The 25,720-nt window shown below is 44.9% G+C and overlaps 1 protein-coding gene across 5 annotated transcripts; it reads right to left on the reverse strand.

Annotated features, from left to right (window-relative positions):
- Nucleotides 1-8,888: 8,888 nt before the first annotated feature.
- LOC123115793 (uncharacterized) lies at nucleotides 8,889-13,770 on the reverse strand. Of its 5 annotated transcripts, XR_006456742.1 has the most exons (10): nucleotides 13,449-13,770; nucleotides 11,253-11,385; nucleotides 10,883-11,012; nucleotides 10,460-10,620; nucleotides 10,223-10,310; nucleotides 9,855-10,121; nucleotides 9,615-9,728; nucleotides 9,439-9,508; nucleotides 9,211-9,312; nucleotides 8,889-9,110 (listed from the first exon to the last, which is right to left on the reverse strand). XR_006456742.1 is itself a non-coding variant. In XM_044536884.1 (4 exons), the coding sequence occupies exons 1-4, from the start codon at nucleotides 9,623-9,625 to the stop codon at nucleotides 8,988-8,990; spliced, it is 306 nt and encodes a 101-aa protein (XP_044392819.1). In that variant the 5' UTR covers nucleotides 9,626-9,842; the 3' UTR covers nucleotides 8,889-8,987. The 5 variants fall into 5 exon arrangements, 1 of the variants encoding a protein (XP_044392819.1); XR_006456741.1 differs by lacking the exon at nucleotides 9,615-9,728; XR_006456738.1 differs by having other exon boundaries at nucleotides 9,439-9,728.
- Between the last annotated feature and the right edge of the window lie 11,950 nt (nucleotides 13,771-25,720).

The raw sequence follows: 25,720 nt of genomic DNA on the forward strand, positions 1-25,720 counted from the left end.
CGAGACGCGGCCCTTTTGATCCCGGGGATGTCGATGCAGACGAGGAACTGCTTACCCTCACCGGGGAAGTGAGCTGCGCCATGTGGCAGGCAACGAACGCCTTGCAGAACCCTTCCTTCCTAAATGTCCTCGATTGCCTCGCTAATGAACTCCTGAACGCCTGGTGCCTCACGCCTGTTGCCTTCTCCTGGGAAGTGTGCTCTGAAGAGCGCCTCCACATGGTGCCCGAGCGCCATTCTCGCGACATCAGCTAGATCTGAGGCCCTCTAAAGGAAATCCCCCGAGCCCAGCCTGAGAGGAGCACCGAGCGCGCCTCCCTATGCGATGGGTGAAGGCGCAGTGTCCGGAGACGCGAGACTCAGCGCCGCATCCTCGAGTGATGCTCCCTCATGAGACCCCTGGCCTAGCTGCAGCTTCTTCGTCTTGGGGGTGACCTCAGGAGGGAGGGCACCGTCTCCGTCTTCTGGGTTCTCAACTGCTGCAGCCTGGAAAGCGCGCTTGAGGAAGCACACTGCATCCTTCTCTTGGCAGGTGACCATGATGATGCCGCCGCTTCCTGGCATCTTGAGGACGTTGTAGCCTTGGTGTGTGGCCGCCATGAACTTGGCCAGTGTTGGGTACCCTAGGATGGCGTTGTAGGGAAGACGAATGTCGGCGACGTCGAAATCGATGAGCTCAGTGCGGTAGTTGTTGCGCTCGCCGAAGGTGACAGGGAGGCGGACTTGCCCGATCGGGTGTGTTGATCCGTCGGTCACTCCTGAGAATGTCTTGGTGGGGTGCAGCTGGTAGTATGGCACCTGGAGTCTGTCAAACGTCCGAATGAAGAGAACATTGAGCCCTGCTCCGCCATCGATGAGGGTCTTGGTGACGGTCATGTTGCTGATAACGGGGGAGCAAAGCATGGGGCGCGCCAATGGTGGTCGCGCACTTGAGCCGGTCTGAGGAGTCGAAGGTGATGGCGCACTTTGACCACTTGAGAGGGCGAGTTGCTTCAAGCTTGGGGAGCGCTGCATTCACCTCGCGTGCAAACTTCTTGAAGACACAGTGGGAAGCCGGGGCCTGCGAGCCGCCCAAGATGCAGGCAATGGCCCGAGGCTCCTGGAAGCCCCTAGCCCCCTCATCATGGTGGTGATCTTCGTTCCTTCTTAGCGGTGGAGGCAGAGGAGGCAAAGCTGTGTTGCCCCGAGGGCGGTCCTCACGAGGCTACTCCCTCCAGTTGCCCTCACGAGGCTGGTCCTGCCAGCGGTCCTCACGAGGCTGGTCGCGCCACTCCTGATGGTGGTCGCGTCCATCCCAGCAACGTCCGCCTCGGCCACCTCCGTGATCGTAGCCCTGATCATTGCACTCGGGGCTTCAACCGAGGCGCCCGTCGCGGAGAGCCCTAAGCTCCTGGCAGTCGCTGGTGTTGTGGCTGTAGATGTTGCGCAGAATGGCCGCTTGCCCTTGGATGACTCAGGGTGGTCGCAGCCGCGCTTGGTCTCTGGATCTACCGCCAGCACTGCTGGCCCCTTGCGCTTTGTATCCTTGGCCTTGGTCTTCTTGTCTTCTGGGTCAGCATCAGGGAGCTCGAGGAGGGAGAGGCGTCCCTCCTCAGACCTCGCACACTTGTTCGCCATGTTGAACATCTCTAGAGCGGTGCAGAGGTCCTCGTGGATGGCGAGCTCCTCCTTCATCTTGACATCATGGACGCCATCGGTGAACGCGGAGATGATGGCCTCATCAGACACCTTGGGAATCTTGAGGCGGACATTGTTGAAGCCCTGGATATACTTATGCAGGGTCTCTCCAGGTTGCTGTTTGACGCGGCACAGGTCGCCCACGGACGGCGGACGGTCGCGGGTGCCCTGGAAGTTGGCAATGAAGCGACTGCGCATCTCCTACCAGGAAGAAACCGACCCCTCGGTCAGGTTCAGGAGCCAAGAACACGCGCCATCCTTGAGGGCCATCGAGAACCAGTTTTCCATGATCTTCTCATCACCGTTGGCCGCCTCGATGCTCAGCTCGTAGAGCTATAGGAACTCGGCGGGGTCTCCCGTGCGCGACGCTGATGAGCTCGGCGATCCGCTCGAGCCACTCCTTGTAGAGATCACCCATCGGACGGCAGCGAGGAAGCTCCCGTGCCGTGAGCAGAGCGGCATGTGCGTCCACCTGGCCGCGGCGCGCGTGGGAGGATGAAGCTGCTAGGGTCAGTGGCGGAGTAGCGGTGCAGCCGTCACGGCACACCGACGGGTGCAGCGATGAAGCTTGCTGCTCGTGGCCGGCAGGGCCCGTGATGGCGTTGGCCACCGGAGAAGGAGCACGACGGGCACAGCCGTCACCCGCCGGAGCCGTTTGAGCGACACGGGCGGCGACCGCAACCCAACGCTCGGCGCGAGCCCTGCATGCGTCTGCCATGGAGGTGTCGGAGCGAAGGTGGATCAAATGATGGGAGAGAGAATCCGACGCACCCCTACCTGGCGCGCCAAATGTCGAATTTAGGGATCCAGCAACCCTTGAGAGGTTCGAACTCTGGGGTGCGTGCGGAGATCTCAACCTGCTCAACCTGCCTACTCGCGATCCTCCCTAGCCTAGCGCGTCGAGCTCACAAAGACACAAAGACAGAGAGATTTATACTGGTTCGGGCCACCATTGTGGTGTAATACCCTAATCCAGTGTGGTGTGGTGGATTGCCTCGACGGGCTATGGATGAACTAGTACAAAGGATGGACAAGCCTCAGGAGGTGAGGTGTTCTTGAGCTAGTGTGGTGCTCTACTTGTTCTGGGTTCGGTCCCTCTCTATGGTGGTGGCTAAGTCCTATATATAGTGGCCTTGGTCCTATTCCCAAATATGACCGGGAAGGGATTCCACAACGGCGGGATTTGAAAGGGGACAAGCAGTACAGTTTATCCTGACAAAAGTAGTCTTCGCGTGCGAAAAGCCTCTGGTCATGACGCTGCGGTGGGCTCGTTAATGACCTCCGTCCTGCCATCCTGGCGGTCTTGGTCTTGTTGCACCAGAATGGAAACCTTTGGATGATTCCTCGAGACTCCGAGCCTGTGGCTTGCCTCCCTTGCACCAAAGAGGAAACCTGCGCTCTGCGCCCCCCTGGCCTTGGTTGTCATGGCTCACGTTAGCTGAGCCTCATGAGATAACTGCATAGAACTCTCCGCCCCTCAGGAGCCCTCCTGAGGAGGCCTCTTCCTTCGGGGGTCTTGGTGTTGTCTGCCTCGTGAGGGTCTTGCTGTGTTGGTGTTGAGGCTGGGTCGTACCAGGCCATCGATGAAGCCACGTGGTGGGCCGCAGGCAGGCAGGACCGGATACCCCCAAGTCCAGGATGCTGACACGCAAGATCTATCTAGTTGATGCATAGCAACAAGAGGGGAGAGTGTGTCCATGTATCCTTGTAGACCTAAAGCGGAAGCGTTAAGTAACGCAGTTGATGTAGTCGAACGTCTTCGCGATCCAACCAATCAAGTACGGAATGCACGGCACCCCTGTGATCTATACACGTTCATCTCGGTGACGTCCCTCGAACTCTAGATCCAGCTAAGGCCAAGGGAGAGTTCTATCAGCATGATGGTGTGATGGTGATGATGAAGTTCCCGGCGCAGGGCTTCGCCTAAGCACTACGATGATATGACCGAGGTGGAAAACTGTGGAGGGGGGCACCTCACATGACTAAAGATCAACTTGTGTGCCTTTGGGGTGCCCCCCTCCCCCGTATATAAAGGAGGAGAGGAGGGTGCCGGCCAGCCACAAGGGGCGCGCCCAAGTGGGGGGATCCTACTCCTAGTAGGAGTAGGTTCCCCCTTTCCTAGTCCAACTAGGAGGAGAAGGAAGGAGAGGGAGAGGGAGAGGGAAAGAGGGGATGCGCCCCCCTCCCCTTGTCCTATTCGGACTCCCCTTGGGAGGGTGGGCGCCACCTCCTGGTGCAGCCCTCTCTCTCCCCTAAAGGCCCACTAAGGCCCATTACTTCTCGGGGGGTTCCAGTAACCCTCCGGCACTCCGGTTTTATCCGAAACTATCCAAAACACTTCCGGTGTCTGAATAACATGGTCCAATATATTAATCTTTATGTCTCAACCATTTTGAGACTCCTCGTCATGTTCATGATCTCATCCGGGACTCTGAACAACCTTCGGTACATCAAATCACATAAACTCATAATACCAATTGTCATCGAACGTTAAGTGTGCGGACCCTACAGGTTCGAGAACTATGTAGACATGACCGAGACACATCTCCGGTCGATAACCAAGAGCGAAACCTGGATGCTCATATTGGTTCCTACATATTCTACGAAGATCTTTATCGGTCAAACCGCATAACAACATACGGTGTTCCCTTTGTCATCGGTATGTTAGTATCATCATACCTAGTTCAATCTCGTCACCGGCAAGTCTCTTTACTCATTTTGTAATACTTCATACTGTAACTAACTCATTAGTTACAATGCTTGCAAGGCATATAGTGATGAGTATTACCGAGAGGGCCCAGAGATACCTCTCCGAAACACGGAGTGACAAATCTTAATCTCGATCTATGCCAACCCAACAAACACCTTCGGAGACACCTGTAGAGCACCTTTATAATCACCCAATTACGTTGAGACGTTTGGTAGCACACAAAGTGGTCCTCCGGTATTCGCGAGTTGCATAATCTCATAATCTGAGGAACATGTATAAGTCACGAAGAGAGCAGCAGCAATGAAACTGTAATGATCATAATGCTAAGCTAACAGATCGGTCATGTCCATCACATCATTCTCATAATGATGTGATCCCGTTCATCAAATGACAACAAATGTCTATTGTTAGGAAACATAACCATCTTTGATTAACGAGCTAGTCTACTAGAGGCATACTAGGCACAATATGTTTTGTCTATGTATTCACACATGTACTAAGATTTCGGTTAATACAATTCTAGCATGAATAATAATCATTTATCATGAAATAAGGAAATAATTAATAACTTTATTATTGCCTCTAGGGCATATTTCCTTCACCTTCTTTGTAAATAAACATTTTGGTACAGCCAAAACAATACAATCTTTACTCTCAAGAAAAAAATGGGGCTTGTAAGCAACTTACTATCCCTTTCATCTCAGCTATCTGGTCCATTGCTTTCTCTGAATAAGCGGGGGACTGGTAAGCATATGTCAGAATCTCTATTGCTTCAGCTGCCGTTTTTCTCATAGCTTTGGAACTTTCTACAGTTTCATGCATGCATATGGGATCACATAGCCAAAGTAAAGATGATGCACTTCTTGTTCAGAGTATCATACAACAAAATGACAAGGAAAAACAGGTACTACCTCGTCAATATCTTTGTTGATTGTCCTCAGGAAGTTGTCAGATGGGTTCCTCAGGTGTGGGCATGGGAAGCCACTTTCAGTGTAATATCTGAAAGGTCAATAACACACATGTTTTTCTATCATAGGTCAAAAGTAATTCGGTAGGAATAAACTGGATTCTTTAGTATGTTTTCATTCTAAAGGAAAAGAAACAACATTGGCTAACACTTGTACACATTAACACGAGGCTTATTATACAACCAAAGTTCGATCAAGCCAATAGCAAATCTGCTAATACACATACTACTGAACGTTTATAGCACTCGTGTAGCACTACCAGCGAGGTTGACCAGCGAATAGCAAATCTATAGCTACAAAGAGAGACCAACCTGTGGACGGTTGCATCGTTCTCCTACCCATGCTCGACATTGACGGCGGTGCTGCCATGCCACCACGAGGAAGAGCAAGAGGAATGCCTCCACCTGTGGCGTGGTGCGGCCTGGAGAAGAAAGTGGCCGCCGCCATCTGGTGGCGCCAACCTCTAGGGGTTGGCCTGGTGCTCCTCCCATTGAAGCCACCCGTGCTCCCTCTATCGAGCATCATGGAGGAGTGGATGAAGAGGAAGCTAAGGTGAGCTCGTGTGGTAGCTAGAATTGGGAGAGGGATGGGAGGGAGAGAGAAGTGTGCCTGGTCGCCCAGGAACGCCTCGCTAGAGCCAGAGATGCGGCGAGGCCTGGGACAGTTCATGGTGCTGGGAGGCCAAGCACGCGCCATGGCCAGCGGGAAGCGGAACCGCACATGGGGGCGAGGGAGGAGATGGAGAGGAGCCGCCGGAGTCCACCGGCGACGAAGGCGATGCCCAACCCAAACCCCTAGCCACAGCTGAGGGTCGCGAGCAAGCAAAAGAGGCCTTGTTCCGTGAATCTGGCTGGATGGGAGGAAGAGGCAGGTCAAGGGGAGGTCCTCGGGGTATTGCGCGTTGTCGGGAGTGGGAGTGGAGGAGGAGTAGGCGAAGGCGTTGGCCGATGGATGAAGGAGATGGCGGCGGTGTGTGGTCACGGGAGGGGTGGAGGAGGAGCGAGTGCGGGCGCGGGTCTAGGGTTCTCTCCACGGGTGTGCTCCTATTTTATATAACTGTGTGCGAAATGACGAAAATGCCCTTGGCGGGGCACGGGAACTACAGGCGGTGGCATGGGCGAGAGTGGCACTGCTCATAGCAAGAAATATCGAATGGCTCACGTCAATCAGGTAAATATCCAACGGCCGAGGTCATCCGGGCGCGAGATCGGATGGCCCAGATCGCATCAGAGAAACGATCCGACGACCAGCAGACACTGAGCTCTGAGAACGCTCGGTTTCCCCTTGGTTTCTTGTTCCTAGATGTTGAAATCTTAAAAATGGGCTTATATTTAAGAACGGGGGAGCAGCTGATTTTTTTCTGTATCTAAAAAACTGATTTTTAATTGAGGTAAATAATAGATAATTGGGTTTGTTACAAGTACAAAGAACACATTATTACTCTCGCAAAATTATTCACCCCAATTTTTTACTCCGACGATGACCCAAAGGTTGGGTTCGGTCAAGATAATGGTAAGCAAGATTGTTGGTGGAGCGCTTTTAAGCCTAAAAACCCTTGTGTTTCGTTCATTCAAATTGTCCACAAGATAAGCATGGTGAGGGAGGATTGTTCGTTCTATTGTTGAATCAAACCACTAAGCTAGCGCAGTTGGGACTTAGAGTGTCATGCATGAAATGAAAGAGTATTTTCATTCCTCTAGTCTACCAGCCAAAACCTAAAATGACACTTCACACCTGATTTGAGACAGCAGTTTGGAAACACCTTGCTTGTCGATTTGGCATGCCGTCGGCGCAGGTACTTGCCCACCAAGCCTCGACCTGTCCATGAAGGGCCAAGTGGAAGTGACCAGCCCAAAGATGTGAATTTTTTTGAGGACCAAGAACCAAGGCCTTAGAGTGTAGCGACATGCAAAGTAGGTAAATAACGCAATTTGCACACCCACACTTGGCTAATCTATGGGCGGTCAAATTTTATCTTGAAGTACCAACCAAACAAAGAACTTGACTTTTGGAGGGAGCCCAAGCCTTCCAAACCATTTGGTCCATGGGTGAGTGCACCATCCCTAGGAATTGCGCCTCATAGGGGGAGGCCACCGCATAGTGCCCACTAATCGTATGTTTCCACACAATGTCATCCTTAGAGAGCTTGTCTAGATGCACCTCATGCAAGAGCATCCAAAGGGTGAAAATTTGTGTGATATGCTCAATGGAAACGGTGGTGGAGGGTTTCATCTTGAGAATCCACACATTGTGCTTGAGGCCTCCCGCACTTCCAATTCTTTTCGTGGGGAAGCTTTGTGGATGATCATGGCAATGTCTGTAGGCTTGCACCAAAGGAGCCAAGGTGAATCCCCAAAAGGGGTCTCTGCGCCATTACCACCATAGATGGTGTGGATGCATAGACAAAATTGAGGTCCTCCTCATCGCACGGGTTTCCTATCCCCCACCCACATCTATGTAGGCTCCTTCCATTCATACCAAGGCCACCGCAAACAAAGATCATGCGCAAACTTGTTAGTGTTGAGAACCCCAAGCCCCCATAGTCAAGTGGTCGGCAAACAATCTCTCAATTCACCTTGCATTTTTTTCTGTCATCTTGTCCGAGCCGGACCATAGGAAAGCTCTCTTGAGTTTGTTTACATTAAGAAGGGTGCTTGGCGGGATGACCAACGATGTGATGAAATAGACCACTTGGGAAGTGATCACAAACTTGATAAGAGCCATGTGTCGAATGGTGTTGATGTTTGGCCCTCATAAGTTGTCAACTTGCTTGCAACCTTGTCCATAAAAAAATGTAGATCCAACAACTTCAGTTGCCAAACTAAGAGATGAAGTCCCAAGTACTGCAAAGGGAAGGAAGTCGTAGTTGTTGGGAAACTTTGGGTTATATGATCAAAGTCAAGATGATTGCAATGAGTGGGAACCATTGAAATCTTGTGGAAGTTGGTGTAAAAGGGCACACTAAGGCGTAGCCTAGTGGTGGGAAGGGGCTGATGCCTTCCCACCCACCCGGCCAGGTTCTAGGCATAGTACTTGCAATTTGGGTTTGTTGCACCAATTATACTGTAGGGGGTTCCCTTACAGTTTTTCTATCAAAAAAAAGTTGGTGCAAAGGTCCGTGACCTCCCCATAGCGTCGCAAAATACTCGCAAGATTATCAACATCTTTTTCTAGATCGGAGCCATGAACACAGCCGCATCGTCCGCATAAAGAGACACTAATGCAGAATTGGGCTATAATCTCGGTTCGTAAGGGCCTTTAGTGCCGGTTCCAGAACCGGCACTAAAGTGTCACGACTAAAGGCCCCCATTTAGTCCCGGTTCAGCACAAACCGGCACTAAAGGCCAACTACGAGGCACGAGGCCGCGCCGTGGGCTAGGGGAACTTTAGTCCCAGTTAGTGTGGTAACACCAACTGGGATTAAAAGGTTATTAGTTTCCCATTTAATTTTTTGTTTATGAATTATGGTTTAATTATTTTTCATTCCAAACATATTTGACGGTACTACGTATTGTACACGTTATGCATAATATATATATATATCACATCATCGAATTCGACCATGCATGCATTCACATGCAACTTGGTACATAAAATTTCTCCTACAATTTGCAGACCATTACAATGCAGGCATTACAGCGGGTAATAGTATTCTCCATTGGGATCTATGACCTGCTCGAGGAAAAATTCTGCTATTTCCGCTTGAAGTGCTTTCATGCAGTCATCTTCTAGGAGCTGATCCCGCATCTGGAGCAACTTTATTAAAAAAAGGAGATGAATATGGATATATTAGTTGTGTGTATATATATTAGATCGTGAAAAAAAATATTTGTGAATTGTGTTCTGGCAAACGTACCTGAAAGTTTTTGTCCATTAGCTTCCTTTCGGACGTCTTCATGCGAATGTTCTCGCAAACTACGTAGCCACATAAATTAGTCCCCTGCGCTTGCCTCATGCACTTTACGAGAATAGAATTAATCAGATAATAATTAATCAAGCATCATAATGGTATTGTGATCAAAGTAGAATTCAAGAGAGATGCGCAGATGTAGCTAGCTAGTAGTAGTGCTTAATTAATTATTACCCCGAGTTTCACAAATGACAGCTTTTCTTTCCAAGGGCCTTTCACCTTTTCCTTGAATTTTGCATAAGCCCTGCCCGCCGGCAAAGAAAATGAATGAAGAAGTGATAAATTAGCTGATATAAGGAAATGAACTAAAGATCGAGGCCAGCATATAGTGCGATATTGATTGAAATTACGTGTCGAGCATCCCAATAACGTTCAAGTAGTATATTTCTTTTGTTTCCTTTATTGTGTCCAGCAATGTAACTTTTCCCTCGTCAAGTTCAATGACTAGCAAGATCCAGTGACAACTGCATGCATGCGCACACGTTTGTATAATTAAGCGGGCATGTACATATATAACTCATCAACTACACTTACTAACATCTAGTGAGCATAAATAGAATTTGTATTACAAGCTATATATTACCACTCACCCGTAGATGTGAGGAAATAGTATTTCCGGTTCGGTATTTTGATCCACCAAAAACTTTAGCAAGTTTTCCTCTATTTCTTTTCCATGACGTTCCCATATTTTTTCATTAATGGTATTTGGGTCAATGAACCCAACGCCAAAACGTCCAGCTTTTTTCATTTATTTTTCCAAATGACTTGTTGATGCTTGCATGGAATGCTAGGGTGGGATAATCCCTCGATAGAGTACGCAACCACCCTTTTGTTGCCCAATCAGGTATTAGATCACACTGAACAACAAATGAAATGTGCCTAATCATCATTGTGTTGTAATGCATTGCAACATATAAACAATCAACATTTGCACTAAGAGCACAACTTAAAATGATACCTTATTTAGTAAGAATAACAGGTGTTTGTGCTTGGCATTCTCCTTCAGATATTTCTCCAGAAGGTAGCGTCTCGTGCCCATTGGATCCCTGGCATTCAACACCAGTGGAAGAAATAACAATTTAAGCAATCAATATATAAAATACTAATTTAAAACAATATCTACATGCATAGAAATTCTATCGATTACATAGTACAGAGTAACTCTGATGGGGTCACCACATTGTGTAACACTCACTTGCACAACAAAATCTGAAGAGTCAAGAACTTTATAAATTTCACCCCAATTTCTTTTGCTTTGTCCTGTCTCAAACATATTATGCCTGACTAGATCCCTTAAGCCATCTTCCTCTTCATCCTTTGGCAACTTTGATGAAGCATGTTTTTCCTCAAACGCATCTAAAAAGCACAAAATAAAAGTTTACCAAGATACACAGCTATCCTTGACAAATAATACATGCAACATCATGCAATTAAATATTACTTTAGAAAATTATGGAAATTCTTAAGACTAACACACTTATTACTTGTCACATACAGTAGCAGATGAACAACCAGTAGGCCAGATTTCTTTGTAATATGCATGCAAAGATGAATGACATATTCGGCTCTAGCTCCAGAACTGGAGACCAATCTTAAAGCTAATTGCTCTGACTCGTACCTTGAGAATCATCAGATTTCTTTATTAGAGATTCATAATCAAGACTGGATAGTTTTGGTCGTTTACGGTTGCCCTTTGGTCCAAAGGCATGCTCAAAAGGCTCAATGTCAAGAATATGTGCACGAGCTTGCTGTGAAATCAACACGAGCAAACATATGTGAGTAGAAAAATCATATTACAATAGGATACTTCACAATAATGTGGAAGGTTCCAAGCTATTTAACCAAAAATAAAATTGAACCCAGGAGTATAAGTAATTAAGTTAAACACTAGTTTCAGCAAAATAGTGTCAGTCACATACACTAATACTCCATGAGCTGCACGTGCAAAATCAATGATCAGGATGATAGAAGTATACATAAGTGTTTACCTTCTGATGATCCTGCAGAAGTGATAGTGGCAGATGTTTAGATTTCAGTAACACACTGTAGTTATTTGTAAGCCGTGCCTGGAGTTCTTGCCTAAAATATTCAAGTTCTACCTGATTGATAACTCTGTATTTCCTGTGATAACCAAGAGGAAGAATAATACAATCAACATTCACTGTTACACCACCAGGCTTATAATGGAATAAATTCGTATAATAATTTAATCGTCAATCATCTGCACTGCACATCCTGTGACAGTATAACAAATTCAATCCAGCATACATCATAACAAAGTTTAATTTAAGAGTAAATTCTGGTTTTTACCCTCTATTCTGACATTTTTGACACTAATTACCCTATTTAGCGAGATTTTGTCCGTTTTACCCCATTTAGCAAAAGTTCTGCCAGAATTTACCCTGTTTAGCGAGATTTTGTGTTCTGACCGACAAGTTTCAATTGTCTGGTCCAGCTGGCATGCCACATCAATGGTTTTTTATTGCCTATTTTTCTCCCTGCCGAACCAGTCCTCGTAGCTTCTACCGACCAGGACAGCCTGATGGTGATCACTCGCATCGCGTCCAACGCACAACGTGCGAGTCGGCCGAGCGGCGAGCGCCATGCTCGCCTCTACTCGGTTCTCGCTTGCGTTGCTCGCCCCCAATCGTTGCTCAGGATTGTCAAGCAGTGGCGACGATGACGGCGACGGTGGCGGGTGCTGAGGTCCTGGCCATGCGCTTTCATACCTCCTCGGGCCGGGCTGTATGGCCACAACATCATGGCAAGAAATGACCTCGTGGAATCCGATGGTCCCGTCAAGTTCGCTGACGTCGGCGTAGTCCTCTGAATTTGATATACTTAAAAACTAATCATGTATGTGACCGCATCAGGTTGTGCTTAGTTCTTCTTCCTACTTTGGCGACATAGCAGGGACCCTATTAGTCTGTGCTCAGTTGATGGCGGTTCTATGGCGACGTCTGGTCCAACAAATCAGCGAGGTTGGTGAACAAACAAGCCCTCTCAGTCATACCCCATTCCACATGATTTTGACCATCTCTATTACAGCAATTTGTGTATTCTAAAATTTTCCTGACTCATGCATTTGCTGGTTAGGCGTTTAATTCGGACAAAATTAAGATGCTTATTAGAAGATCATGTCTATATATATATCACCCTTCTGTAATTGAGGTACATTGATTTAAAGTGTTTTTCAACATTTTGAATATTGGAATTCTTTTACTTCTTCAGTTTGATAAACCTTTATCAGAATATATTTTAGAGTAACCTAGATCTCCTTCAGTGGTTGTAAGGCGCATAGATGGAGGATGATTTTTGTGGTTTGTGACAGCTCGTGGAAGTGATGGAGGACAAGATGATGTTAGCATCCTAGATGGAGAGCTTTGCAAGGTGTAGGAGCTAAGAAAGGTGAAGACTGACAAGGTGTATGTGCCACTGCTACTGTTTGGTGTATTCTGAAGCTTCTGCAGTTGTGAACTAGTGAAGCTATCTATACATGTGATGTTATTCAGCTGTATTATAAGGTCCTGGTGCTATCTATAAATGGGAAGCATCATTCAACCTGTTTTCAACATGTGAACCCGGAGCAATCTGTAGTCTATATTAATAAATTTTGATAGTAGTGTATTTCCATGATCTGTTGCAAATAATAGGAGAATGATCTGATTTATAAATAATAGGAGAATACCATCAACTCCAAAAATATCAAACATGGTAACACAATTGGACCAGCGTGTCAGAATGCTTATAAAATATTAAACTGGGTAAACTGTGGCAACACTTTTGCTAAATTGGGTAAAACGGATGAAATCTCGCTAAACGGGGTAATTATTGTCAAAAATGTAAAAATAGGGGGTAAAAATCGGATGTATCACCCACCAAGTTCACTATATGTACTGTGTCTTAGCAATTGCTTGAGCCAATCAGTACTCAGACAGACTCTAATCAGCAAAAGAGCTTTAGGCATGGTAATTGCTACACTACTAACTGGATGCAAAAATGAAAGCATAACATCTTCTCTGCTCTCCTCGTACATCTATCAAGCTCCCGACTGCTCCTAAAAGTGTACATATCCCTACTTGATCCAAATCAACAGCAACGTAATTGCCTGCCCTCGTATCTTAAGGGCATCGATCAAGTGCGCAACTAGAAAAACAAACAGAGAGGTAGGGGGATTTGCTCACGGAACCACCGGCGGTCAGGCTCAATGCGGGTGTTGGGGAGCTCCTTGGACTGGAGGTCGTGCTTGACAATCTTCCCACCGCGGTCCCTCATGGGCCTTAGTTTGTACATCTTGAGCCACCGCCAGCACCCTTCTTGTCATTGGGGCGGTTGACGTCGAGAGAGTGACGGGGCTTGCCCGACACATTCACTGACCGCTCCTTCTTCCCCATCGCGCGCTGGGTGAAGCTCTCTGGATGGTTTTCCCCTGTTTGTTTCCGTGAGATGAGAGGAGGCGGTTTTAGGAGGCGGAGAGGAGGGAGAGGCTAGGGTTTTGTAGGATAGGCGTCGGGGATGGGTCGGTCGACAGGCCATCTGCAGGCCGAGATGATACTGTACCCACCTCCCCAGGCTGCGGGGCCGTGACCCATTTGCGACGGACACCATAACGGATAAGTATCCTCCTACCACAAATGAAGGGAGAAAAGAAGACTAATTACTTCATCCATTTCTAAATATAAGCCTTTTTACATTAAAAATAATATAAGTTTATTTAGATATTTCAATATGAACTACATATGGATGTATATAGACATATTTTAATGTGTAGATTCACTCATCTTGCTCCGTATGTAGTCTACTAGATCGGGAGCGCGCCTTGGCGCGAGGGTGTCGGTCCGAACGTTTTGGGGAAGCATGTAATACTAAGTCATTAGGAATTTAGGGTTTAACGTACGGGCTTATATAGTATATCAAAAAAGCAGAGAAGAAACATTCAACCGTGATAGAAGCAAAAGATGATGGAGTTCAATTCGACATTAGATGATAAGGTAGCAGTAAATTCAGTGCTTTATAATACCACAAAAGACATGATAGGAGTTAGTAAGAGCAGGAACACAGCAAAGAAGAGCAAATCACATAATCCAATTGCCTTGGCGGCCTACTTCATAGGCGCCAATTCATACAAGAAATTGAAAAAAGAGACATGCCAGAAGATTGTTGCATGAATGAAACTATTAATAAAGGCCAAGGCAACCGTATGGATAGTTCATACAATTTAACAGAAACGAAATTCCAAAGAGAATCTATACGCGGTTGTACTCAAGCACAAAGCATCGTAGAGGAGATAAGGTGATACACCCAGAGGAATGCATATCCAAGCAAAGGTATATCCTCCACACTATATACCAACAAATATGATAAAAAGTAAAGAACAATAACGATCAATTAGAAGCAAAGGGCGTTTGTGTGCAGAAGATGAGAATCCACCTCATAAGACACGAACATAAACATAACATTTCACAGGAGAAGATGAGAAGCCACCTGATAAGAGTACAGACAGCTGCTTGCCTCACACTTGTTTACACAAATACTTACATAAAGGAAGCTGCCATTGTAGGTTCATTCTTTGGAGCAGAACGTCATCGCTACATGATTCTTGCATAGTACAAATCTAAAAGCACTTGGAGACCTCCAAAAGACAATTGTTCCACTACTAAACTTGACTAATAAGAACCAAAAGCATGTTGCCTACTAAGCACTCAAGCCTGCTGATTGGGACATGTTTTTTTGAAGGTTATCAGAAGCTATCTCTAATAGTCATCAGCCGCTCCTCTGACTTCACTCCAATATAATGTAACCTCTGTGTCAGTTCTTCAATTGCCTGCCAGCGTTGATTTCATAATCCCCTTGGTATTAGCTTGCCCTCTTAGGTGCCGAGCAGTTGTTGAGTTCTGTATCTGGTCAGAATATGAGCTCATATACCTAACAGCATAGTACCAGCCTTTGCGTAGTTTCTTGATAGTCTCATTTCCTTCCAACAACCACGTGACCAAATGCCTAACTTGATTTTGAAGCGTTATGACATGGGTGTAGTGGTAGTATCTAATTTCATTCCCACACGTGTTTTCCATATATCTAATAGCTTCTATAGCGGCACTGTCTTCTGCATCTTCATAGGTATGTGAAACCATACCAGATATTGAGGTAGGAACAAGCAAACCATCAAGCTGCTCTAAGGAAGAATTGAAAGTGACTATCACACGAGCCTTGCCACCCGGACGTATCTTGTGATGGTAAATTGTAGGGGGCAATTTTAAAGCTTCCAACATAAGCCCAAATATGTGGGAATAGGAGATTACTATCGCATAGTCATCTTCCTGTAGGTTCATAGTGAGGTCAAAATAGTTGTTTCACAAAAGAACATCTAGGTAGTCAGATGAGGGTTTGAATCGGATATGCCAGTTCATAGAAAGTAAGAGCATGTGTTTGGAAGATTACTCTGGGTTCAGGTGTTCTTGTCCTTGACGATGTTGAACCTGGAGATCCCTCGTCATAAATCACACCAATGTCCATGGCATCCATGCCTAAGATGTCCATGGCGTCCATGCCTCTTGGATCTGAGCCTGTAGTGTGAGAACTAAGTGAGGAAAAAGTCAACAGTGAACGAGAGAGGAAAGCAGGTGTTGAATTACCTTTACTTCCAAGAATGGCTGCCGAAGACGCTGGTGGAGCCGTTGCTGGGCACACCTCATATTCAATAGATTTGGATGATGAAAGGGAGAAGCGCTTCATACTCGACAGATTCACATGATGAAAGGGAGAAGTGCACAGGTTCAGGGCATTATACCAAAAGCAAAGCAAAGCAGGATCGCATCACACTAACATATTTACAATGTAGTGACTTTTTTTGAGGGAATACAATGCAGTGATAGTAATATTTGATAGAGTGTGGCTTATCGAACCCCATTTTTCCCCAACCATATCAAGCCCAGTATGGTTCACAAAGATGAAAAGGTTCGGAGCATCGAATTCTATTACATACCAGTTGTGTTTTACCATATAGGCAATGCAACATGTGATACACCAAAAGGATCGAGGATTCAAGGTTCAGTTCATCGTACCAAAAGGTCACAAATAACCATTCATCTATTAATACTCCTAGATGTTGAGTCACAGGAATAAGAGCGGTACTAACAATACATCAGAGCTTATATGTGCACACCATTTCATGTTCATTATTCATTAAGCGACTTTACATCACCGATAGGATGTGCAGCTCGCTGCAACCCACTGATGGGGAACGTAGTAATTTCAAAAAAATTCCTACGCACATGCAAGATCATGGTGATGCATAACAACGAGAGGGGAGAGTGTGTCCACGTATCCTCGTAGACCGAAAGCGGAAGCGTTAGCAAAACGCGGTTGATGTAGTCGTACGTCTTCACGATCCGACCGATCAAGTACCGAACGCACGGCACCTCCGAGTTCTGCACACGTTCAACTCGATGACGTCCCTCGAACTCCGATCCAGCTGAGCTTTGAGGGAGAGTTCCATCAGCACGACGGTGTGGTGACGATGATGATGTTCTACCGACGCAGGGCTTCACCTAAGCACCACTACGATATTATCGAGGTGGATTATGGTGGAGGGGGGCACCGCACACAGCTAAGAGATCCAAGGGATCAATTGTTGTGTCTATGGGGTGGCCCCTGCCCCCGTATATAAAGGAGCAAGGGGGGAGGCGGCCGGCCTAGGAGGAGGGCGCGCCAAGGGGGAAGTCCTACTCCCACCGGGAGTAGGACTCCTCCTTCCCTTGTTGGAGTAGGAGAGAAGGAAAGAGGGGGAGAGGAAAAAGGAAAAAAGGGGATGCACGCCTTGTCCAATTCGGACCAGAGGGGGGGCGTGCGCCTCCTTCCTTTTGGCCTCTCTCTTCTATTCCCGTATGGCCCAATAAGGCCCACATACTCCCCGACGAATTCCCGTAACTCTCCGGTACTCCAATAAATACCCGAATCACTCCGAATATAGTCGTCCAATATATCAATTTTTACATCTCGACCATTTCGAGACTCCTCGTCATGTCCCCGATCTCATCTGGGACTCTGAACTACCTTCGGTACATCAAAACACATAAACTCATAATATAACCATCATCAAACTTTAAGCGTGCGGACCCTACGGGTTCGAGAACTATGTAGACATGACCGAGACACGTCTCCGGTCAATAACCAATAGCGGAACCTGGATGCTCATATTGGCTCCCACATATTCTATGAAGATCTTTATCGGTCAAACCGCATAACAACATACGTTGTTCCCTTCGTCATCGATATGTTACTTGCCCGAGATTCGATCGTCGGTATGTCAATACCTAGTTCAATCTCGTTACCGGCAAGTATCTTTACTCGTTCCATAATACATCATTCTGCAACTAACTCATTAGTTACAATGCTTGCAAGGCTTATAGTGATGTGCATTACCGAGTGGGCCCAGAGATACCTCTCCGACAATCGGAGTGACAAATCCTAATCTCGAAATATGCCAACCCAACAAGTACCTTGGGAGACACCTGTAGAGCACCTTTATAATCACCCAGTTACATTGTGACGTTTGGTAGCACACAAAGTGTTCCTCTGGTAAATGAGAGTTGCATAATCTCATAGTCATAGGAACATGTATAAGTCATGAAGAAAGCAATAGCAACATACTAAACGATCAAGTGCTAAGCTAACGGAATGGGTCAAGTCAATCACATCATTCTCCTAATGATATGATCCCATTAATCAAATGACAACTCATGTCTATGGTTAGGAAACTTAACCATCTTTGATTAACGAGCTAGTCAAGTATAGGCATATTAGTGACACTATGTTTGTCTATGTATTCACACATGTATTATGTTTCCAGTTAATACAATTCTAGCATGAATAATAAACATTTATCATGAAATAAGGAAATAAATAATAACTTTATTATTGCCTCTAGGGCATATTTCGTTCAGTCTCCCACTTGCACTAGAGTCAATAATCTAGTTCACATCACCATGTGATTTAACACTAATATTCACATCTACATGTGATTAACACCTATAGTTCACATCGTCATGTGACCAACGCCAAAGGGTTTACTAGAGTCAATAATCTAGTTCACATCGATATGTGATTAACACCCAAAGAGTACTAAGGTGTGATCATGCTTTGCTCGTGAGAGAAGTTTAGTCAATGGGTCTGTCACATTCAGAGCCGTATGTATTTTGCAAAAATATTCTATGTCTACAATGCTCTGTACGGAGCTACTCTAGCTAATTGCTCCCACTTTCAATATGTATCCAGATTGAGACTTAGAGTCATCTGGATCAGTGTCAAATCTTGCATCGACATAACCCTTTACGACGAACCTCTTGTCACCTCCATAATCGAGAAACATATCCTTATTCTACTAAGGATAATTTTGACCAATGTCCAGTGATCTACTCCTTGATCACTATTGTACTCCCTTGCCAAACCAGCGCAGAGTATACAATAGGTTTGGTCCATATCATGGCATACTTTTATAGAACCTATGACTGAGGCATAGGGAATGACTTTCATTCTCTTTCTGTTTTTTGCTGTGGTCGGGATTTGAGTCTTACTCAATTTCACACCTTTGCAACACAGGCAAGAACTCTTTCTTTGACTGTTCTATTTTGAACTACTTCAAAATCTTGTCAAGGTATGTACTCATTGAAAATCTTATCAAGTGTCTTGATCTATCTCAATAGATCTTGATGCTCAATATGTAAGTAGTTTTACTGAGGTCTTTCTTTTAAAGAACTCCTTTCAAACACTTCTTTATGCTTTCCAAAAAAAATTCTACATCATTTTTGATCAACAATATGTCACTCACATATACTTATCAGAAAGGCTGTAGTGCTCTCACTCACTTTATTGTAAATACAGGCTTCACTACAAGTCTGTATAAAACTATATGCTTTGATCAACTTATCAAAGCGTACTGAGATGCTTGCACCAGTCCATAGATGGATCACTGGAGCTTGCACATTTTGTTAGCATCTTTAGGATTGAAAAAACCTTCTGGTTGCATCATATACAACTCTTCTTTAAGAAAACCATTAAGGAATGCAATTTTGACATCTATTTGCCAGATTTCATAAAATGTGGCAATTGCTAACATGATTCGGACAGACTTAAGAATCGCTACAGTTGAGAAAATCTCATTGTAGTCAACACCTTGAACTTTGTCAAAAACCTTTTTCGACAAGTCTAGCTTTGTAGATAGTAACACTACTATCAGCGTTCTTCTTCCTCTTGAAGGTCCATTTATTTTCTATGGCTTGCCAATCATCGGGCAAGTCAATCAAAGTCCACACTTTGTTCTCATACATGGATCCCATCTCAGATTTCATGGCCTCCAGCCATTTCGCAGAATCTGGGCTCATCATCGCTTCCTCATAGTTCATAGGTTTATCATGGTCTAGTAACATGACTTTCAGAACAGGATTACTGTACCACTTTGGTGCGGACCGTACTCTGGATGACCTACGAGGTTCTGTAGTAACTTGATCTGAAGTTTCATGATCATCATCATTAGCTTCCTCACTAATTGGTGTAGGAATCACTAGAACTGATTTCAGTGATGAACTATTTTCCAATTTGGGAGAAGGTACAATTACCTTATCAAGCTCTACTTTCCTCCCACTCACTTCTTTCGAGAGAAACTCCTTCTCTAGAAAGGATCCGTCTTAGCAACGAATATCTTGCCTTCGGATCTATGATAGAAGGTGTACCCAACAGTTTCCTTTGGGTATTCTATGAAGACGCACTTCTCCGATTTGGGTTCGAGCTTATCAGGTTGAAACTTTTTCACATAAGCATCGCAGCCCCTAACTTTAAGAAATGACACCTTTGGTTTCTTGCCAAACCACAGTTCATAAGGCGTCGTCTCAACGGATTTTGATGGTGCCCTATTTAAAGTGAATGCAGCTGTCTCTAATGCATAACCCCAAAATAATAGTGGTAAATCGGTAAGATACATCATAGATCGCACCATATCCAATAAAGTGCGGTTACGATATTCGAACACACCATTATGTTGTGGTGTTCCATGTGGCATGAGCTGTGAAACTATTCCACATTGTTTTAACTGAAGGCCAAACTCGTAACTCAAATATTCATCTCTGCGATCAGACCACAGAAACTTTATTTTCTTGTTACGGTGATTTTCCACTTCACTCTAAAATTCTTTGAACCTTCCAACTATTTGAGACTTATGTTTCATCAAGTAGATATACCCATATCTGCTCAAATCATCTGTGAAGGTCAGAAAATAACGATACCCGCCACGAGCCTTAATACTCATTGGTCTACATACATCGGTATGTATTATTTCCAACAAATCAGTAGCTCGTTCCATTGTTCCGAAGAACGGAGTTTTAGTCATCTTGCCCAAAAGGCACGGTTCGCAAGCATCAAATGATTCATAATCAAGTGATTCCAAAAACCCATCAGCATGGAGTTTCTTCATGCGCTTTACACCGATATGACCCAAACGACAGTGCCACAAATAAGTTGCACTATCATTATCAACTTTGCATCATTTGGCATCAATATTATGAATATGTGTATCATTACGACCGAGATCCAACAAACTATTTTCATTGGGTGTATGACCATTGAAGGTTTTATTCATGTAAACAGAACAACAATTATTCTCTTACTTTAAATGAATAACCGTATTGCAATAAACATGGTCAAATCATATTCATGCTCAACGCAAACGCCAAATAACATTTATTTAGGTTTAACACTAATCCCGAAAGTATAGGGAGTGTGCGATGATGAATATATCAATCTTGGAACCACTTCCAACATACATCGTCACTTCACCCTCAACTAGTATATGTTTATTCTGTAACTCCTGTTTCGAGTTACTAATATTTAGCAACCGAACAAGTATCAAATACTCAGGGGCTACTATAAATACTAGTAAGGTACACATCAATAACCTGTATATCGAATATACCCTTGTTCACTTTGCCATCCTTCTTATCCACCAAATATTCAGGGCATTTCCGCTTCCAGTGACCATTTCCTTTCCAGTGTAAGCACTCGGTTTCAGGCTTTGGTCCAGCTTTGGGCTTCTTCGCGGGAGTGACAACTTGCTTGTCATTCTACTTGAAGTTCCCTTTCTTTCCCTTTGCCCTTTTCTTGAAACTAGTGGTCTTGACAATCATCAACACTTGGTGCTCTTTTTTGATTTCTACCTTTGTCGATTTCAACATCACGAAGAGCTCGGGAATCGTTTTCGTCATCCTTTGCATACTATAGTTCATCATGAAGTTCTACTAACTTGGTGATGGTGACTAGAGAACTCTGTCAATCACTATCTTATCTGGAAGATTAACTCCCACTTGATTCAAGCGATTGTAGTACCCAGACAATCTGAGCACATGCTCACTAGTTGAGCAATTCTCCTCCATCTTTCAGCTATAGAACTTGTTGGAGACTTCATATCTCCCAACTCGGGTATTTGCTTGAAATATTAACTTCAACTCCTGGAACATCTCATATGGACCATGACGTTCAAAACGTCTTTGAAGTCCCGATTCTAAGCCATTAAGCATGGTGCACTGAACTATCAAGTAGTCATCATATTGAGCTAGCCAAACGTTCATAACGTCTACATCTGCTTCTGCAATATGTCTGTTACCTAGTGGTGCATCAAGGACATAATTCTTCTATGCAACAATGAGGAAATCCTCAGATCACGGATCCAATCCGCATCATTGCTACTAACATCTTTCAACACAATTTTCTCTAGGAACATATCAAAATAAACATATGAAAGCAACATCGCGAGCTATTGATCTACAACATAATTTGCAAAATACTACCAGGACTAAGTTCATGATAAATTGAAGTTCAATTAATCATATTACTTAAGAACTCCCACTTAGATAGACATCTCTCTAGTCATCTAAGTGATCACGTGATCCAAATCAAATAAACCATAACCGATCATCACGTGAAATGGAGTAGTTTTCAATGGTGAACATCACTATGTTGATCATATCTACTATATGACCCACGCTCGACCTTTCGGTCTCAGTGTTCCGAGGCCATATCTGCATATGCTAGACTCGTCAAGTTTAACCTGAGTATTCTGCGTGTGCAAAACTGGCTTGCACCCGTTGTAGATGGATATAGAGCTTATCACACCCGATCATCACGTGGTGTCTGGGCACGATGAACTTTGGCAACGATGCATACTCAGGGAGAACACTTTTATCTTGAAATTTAGTGAGAGATCATCTTATAATGCTACCGTCAATCAAAGCAAGATAAGATGCATAAAAGATAAACATCACATGCAATCAATATAAGTGATATGATATGGCCATCATCATCTTGTGCTTGTGATCTCCATCTCCGAAGCACCGTCATGATCACCATCGTTACCGGCACGACACCTTGATCTCCATCGTAGCATCGTTGTCGTCTCGCCAACTATTGCTTCTATGACTATCGCTACCGCTTAGTGATAAAGTAAAGCAATTACAGGGCGATTGCATTGCATACAATAAAGCGACAACCATATGGCTCCTGCCAGTTGCCGATAACTCGGTTACAAAACATGATCATCTCATACAATAAAATATAGCATCATGCCTTGACCATATCACATCACAACATACCCTGCAAAACAAGTTAGATGTCTTCTACTTCGTTGTTGCAAGTTTACGTGGCTCTTATGGGCTGAGCAAGAACCGTTCTTACCTACGCATCAAAACCACAATGATAGTTCGTCAAGTTAGTGTTGTTTTAACCTTCTCAAGGACCGGGCGTAGCCACACTCGGTTCAACTAAAGTTGGAGAAACTGACACCCGCCAGCCACCTATGTGCAAAGCACGTCGGTAGAACCAGTCTCGCGTAAGCGTACGCGTAATGTCGGTCCGGGCCGCTTCATCCAACAATACCGCCGAACCAAAGTATGACATGCTGGTAAGCAGTATGACTGGTATCGCCCACAACTCACTTATGTTCTACTCGTGCATATAACATCTACGCATAAAACCAAGCTCGGATGCCACTGATGGGGAACGTAGTAATTTCAAAAAAATTCCTACGCACACGCAAGATCATGGTGATGCATAGCAACGAGAGGGGAGAGTGTGTCCACGTACCCTCGTAAACCGAAAGTGGAAGCGTTAGCACAACGCGGTTGATGTAGTCGTATGTCTTCACGATCCGACCGATCAAGTACTGAACGCACGGCACCTCCGAGTTCTGCACACGTTCAACTCGATGACGTCCCTCGAACTCCGATCCAACCAAGCTTTGAGGGAGAGTTCCATCAGCACGACGGCGTGGTGATGATGATGATGTTCTACCGACGCAGGGCTTCGCCTAAGCACCGCTACGATATTATCGAGGTGGACTATGGTGGAGGGGGGCACCGCACACGACTAAGAGATCCAAGGAATCAATTGTTGTGTCTATGGGGTGCCCTCCTGCCCCCGTATATAAAGGAGCAAGGGGGAGGCGGCCGGCCTAGGAGGAGGGCGCGCCAAGGGGGGGGGGTCCTACTCCCACCGGGAGTAGGACTCCTCCTTCCCTTGTTGGAGTAGGAGAGAAGGAAAGAGGGGGAGAGGAAAAAGGAAAAAAGGGGCTGCATCCCTTGTCCAATTCGGACCAGAGGGGGGTGCCTCCTTCCTTTTGGCCTCTCTCTTCTATTCCTGTATGGCCCAATAAGGCCCATATACTCCCCGGCGAATTCCCGTAACTCTCCGGTACTCCGATAAATACCCGAATCACTCGGAACCTTTCCGATGTCCGAATATAGTCGTCCAATATATCGATTCTTACGTCTCGACCATTTCGAGACTCCTCGTCATGTCCCCGATCTCATCCGGTACTCCGAACTACCTTCGGTACATCAAAACACATAAACTCATAATATAACCGTCATCGAACTTTAAGCGTGCGGACCTTACGGGTTCGAGAACTATGTAGACATGATCGAGACACGTCTCCGGTAAATAACCAATAGCGGAACCTAGATGCTCATATTGGTTCCCACATATTCTACTAAGATCTTTATCGGTCAAACCACATAACAACATACATTGTTCCCTTTGTCATCGGTATGTTACTTGCCTGAGATTCGATCGTTGGTATCTCAATACCTAGTTCAATCTCGTTACCGGCAAGTCTCTTCACTCGTTCCGTAATACATCATCCTGCAACTAACTCATTAGTTACAATGCTTGCAAGGCTTATAGTGATGTGCATTACCGAGTGGGCCCAGAGATACCTCTCCGACAATCGAAGTGACAAATCCTAATCTCGAAATACGCCAACCCAACAAGTACCTTGGGAGACACCTGTAGAGCACCTTTATAATCACCCAGTTATGTTGTGACGTCTGGTAGCACACAAAGTGTTCCTCCGGTAAACGGAAGGTGTATAATCTCATAGTCATAGGAACATGTATAACTCATGAAGAAAGCAATAGCAACATACTAAACGATCAAGTGCTAAGCTAACGGAATGGGTCAAGTCAATCACATCATTCTCCTAATGATGTGATCCCATTAATCACATGACAACTCATGTCTATGGTTAGGAAACTTAGCCATCTTTGATTAACAAGCTAGTCAAGTATAGGCATACTAGTGACACTATGTTTGTCTATGTATTCACACATGTATTATGTTTCCGGTTAATACAATTCTAGCATGAATAATAAACATTTATCATGAAATAAGGAAATAAATAATAACTTTATTATTGCCTCTAGGGCATATTTCCTTCACCCACCTCTAGCCAACCTGGTAGTACACTATTCAATAGATCCAATGAATGCAAAGGTATAAGGGCAGCAGACAGATGAAAGGATCAAAGGAAGACACAGGGAGGAGTAATCACATGTAATATTAATGGTTTGGTTCATACATCCCTTTGAGCATGTCATGGAACTAATATATAAGGTTCTAAGTTTGATCCCATCTTTGAGTGAAACTACATTTTTACAGATCTCCTAATTTTGATCCCATTATTTTATAGTCCAACATTCAATAGTTTATTTAACATCAACATCAGGAGGGAGTGTACCTCCCTTTTGCATTTGAATCGGTTGAAACGATTAAACCTCTCCGCAAACAACATCTGCAAAGCATGTATCAAACATTTTAGAGTATGCTGGCAATACAGAGCAATAAACGAACCACAAGACAATAATAATGGATGGGCCTAACTTCACATAATATGAAAAATGCTCAATTCAATTTTTTCGATAGTCGATAAGTGTTTTCCATGAGAAGTTGTATGGTATAGATCTGACCAGAACTACACACCCTGATCAGTACATAGTAGTAATTGTAACATATATTCTTTCTATCTGTATATGCCTACAAATTTATGTACTTCACGCAGTAAGTGATATATGACTTGTAAGTATTCCATTACCAATTACCAACCACATTTATATCATAGCTCTGGAAGCTTTGGACC

The sequence above is a fragment of the Triticum aestivum genome, chromosome 5B (assembly GCF_018294505.1).
Source record: "Triticum aestivum cultivar Chinese Spring chromosome 5B, IWGSC CS RefSeq v2.1, whole genome shotgun sequence".
Lineage (NCBI taxonomy): Eukaryota > Viridiplantae > Streptophyta > Magnoliopsida > Poales > Poaceae > Triticum > Triticum aestivum.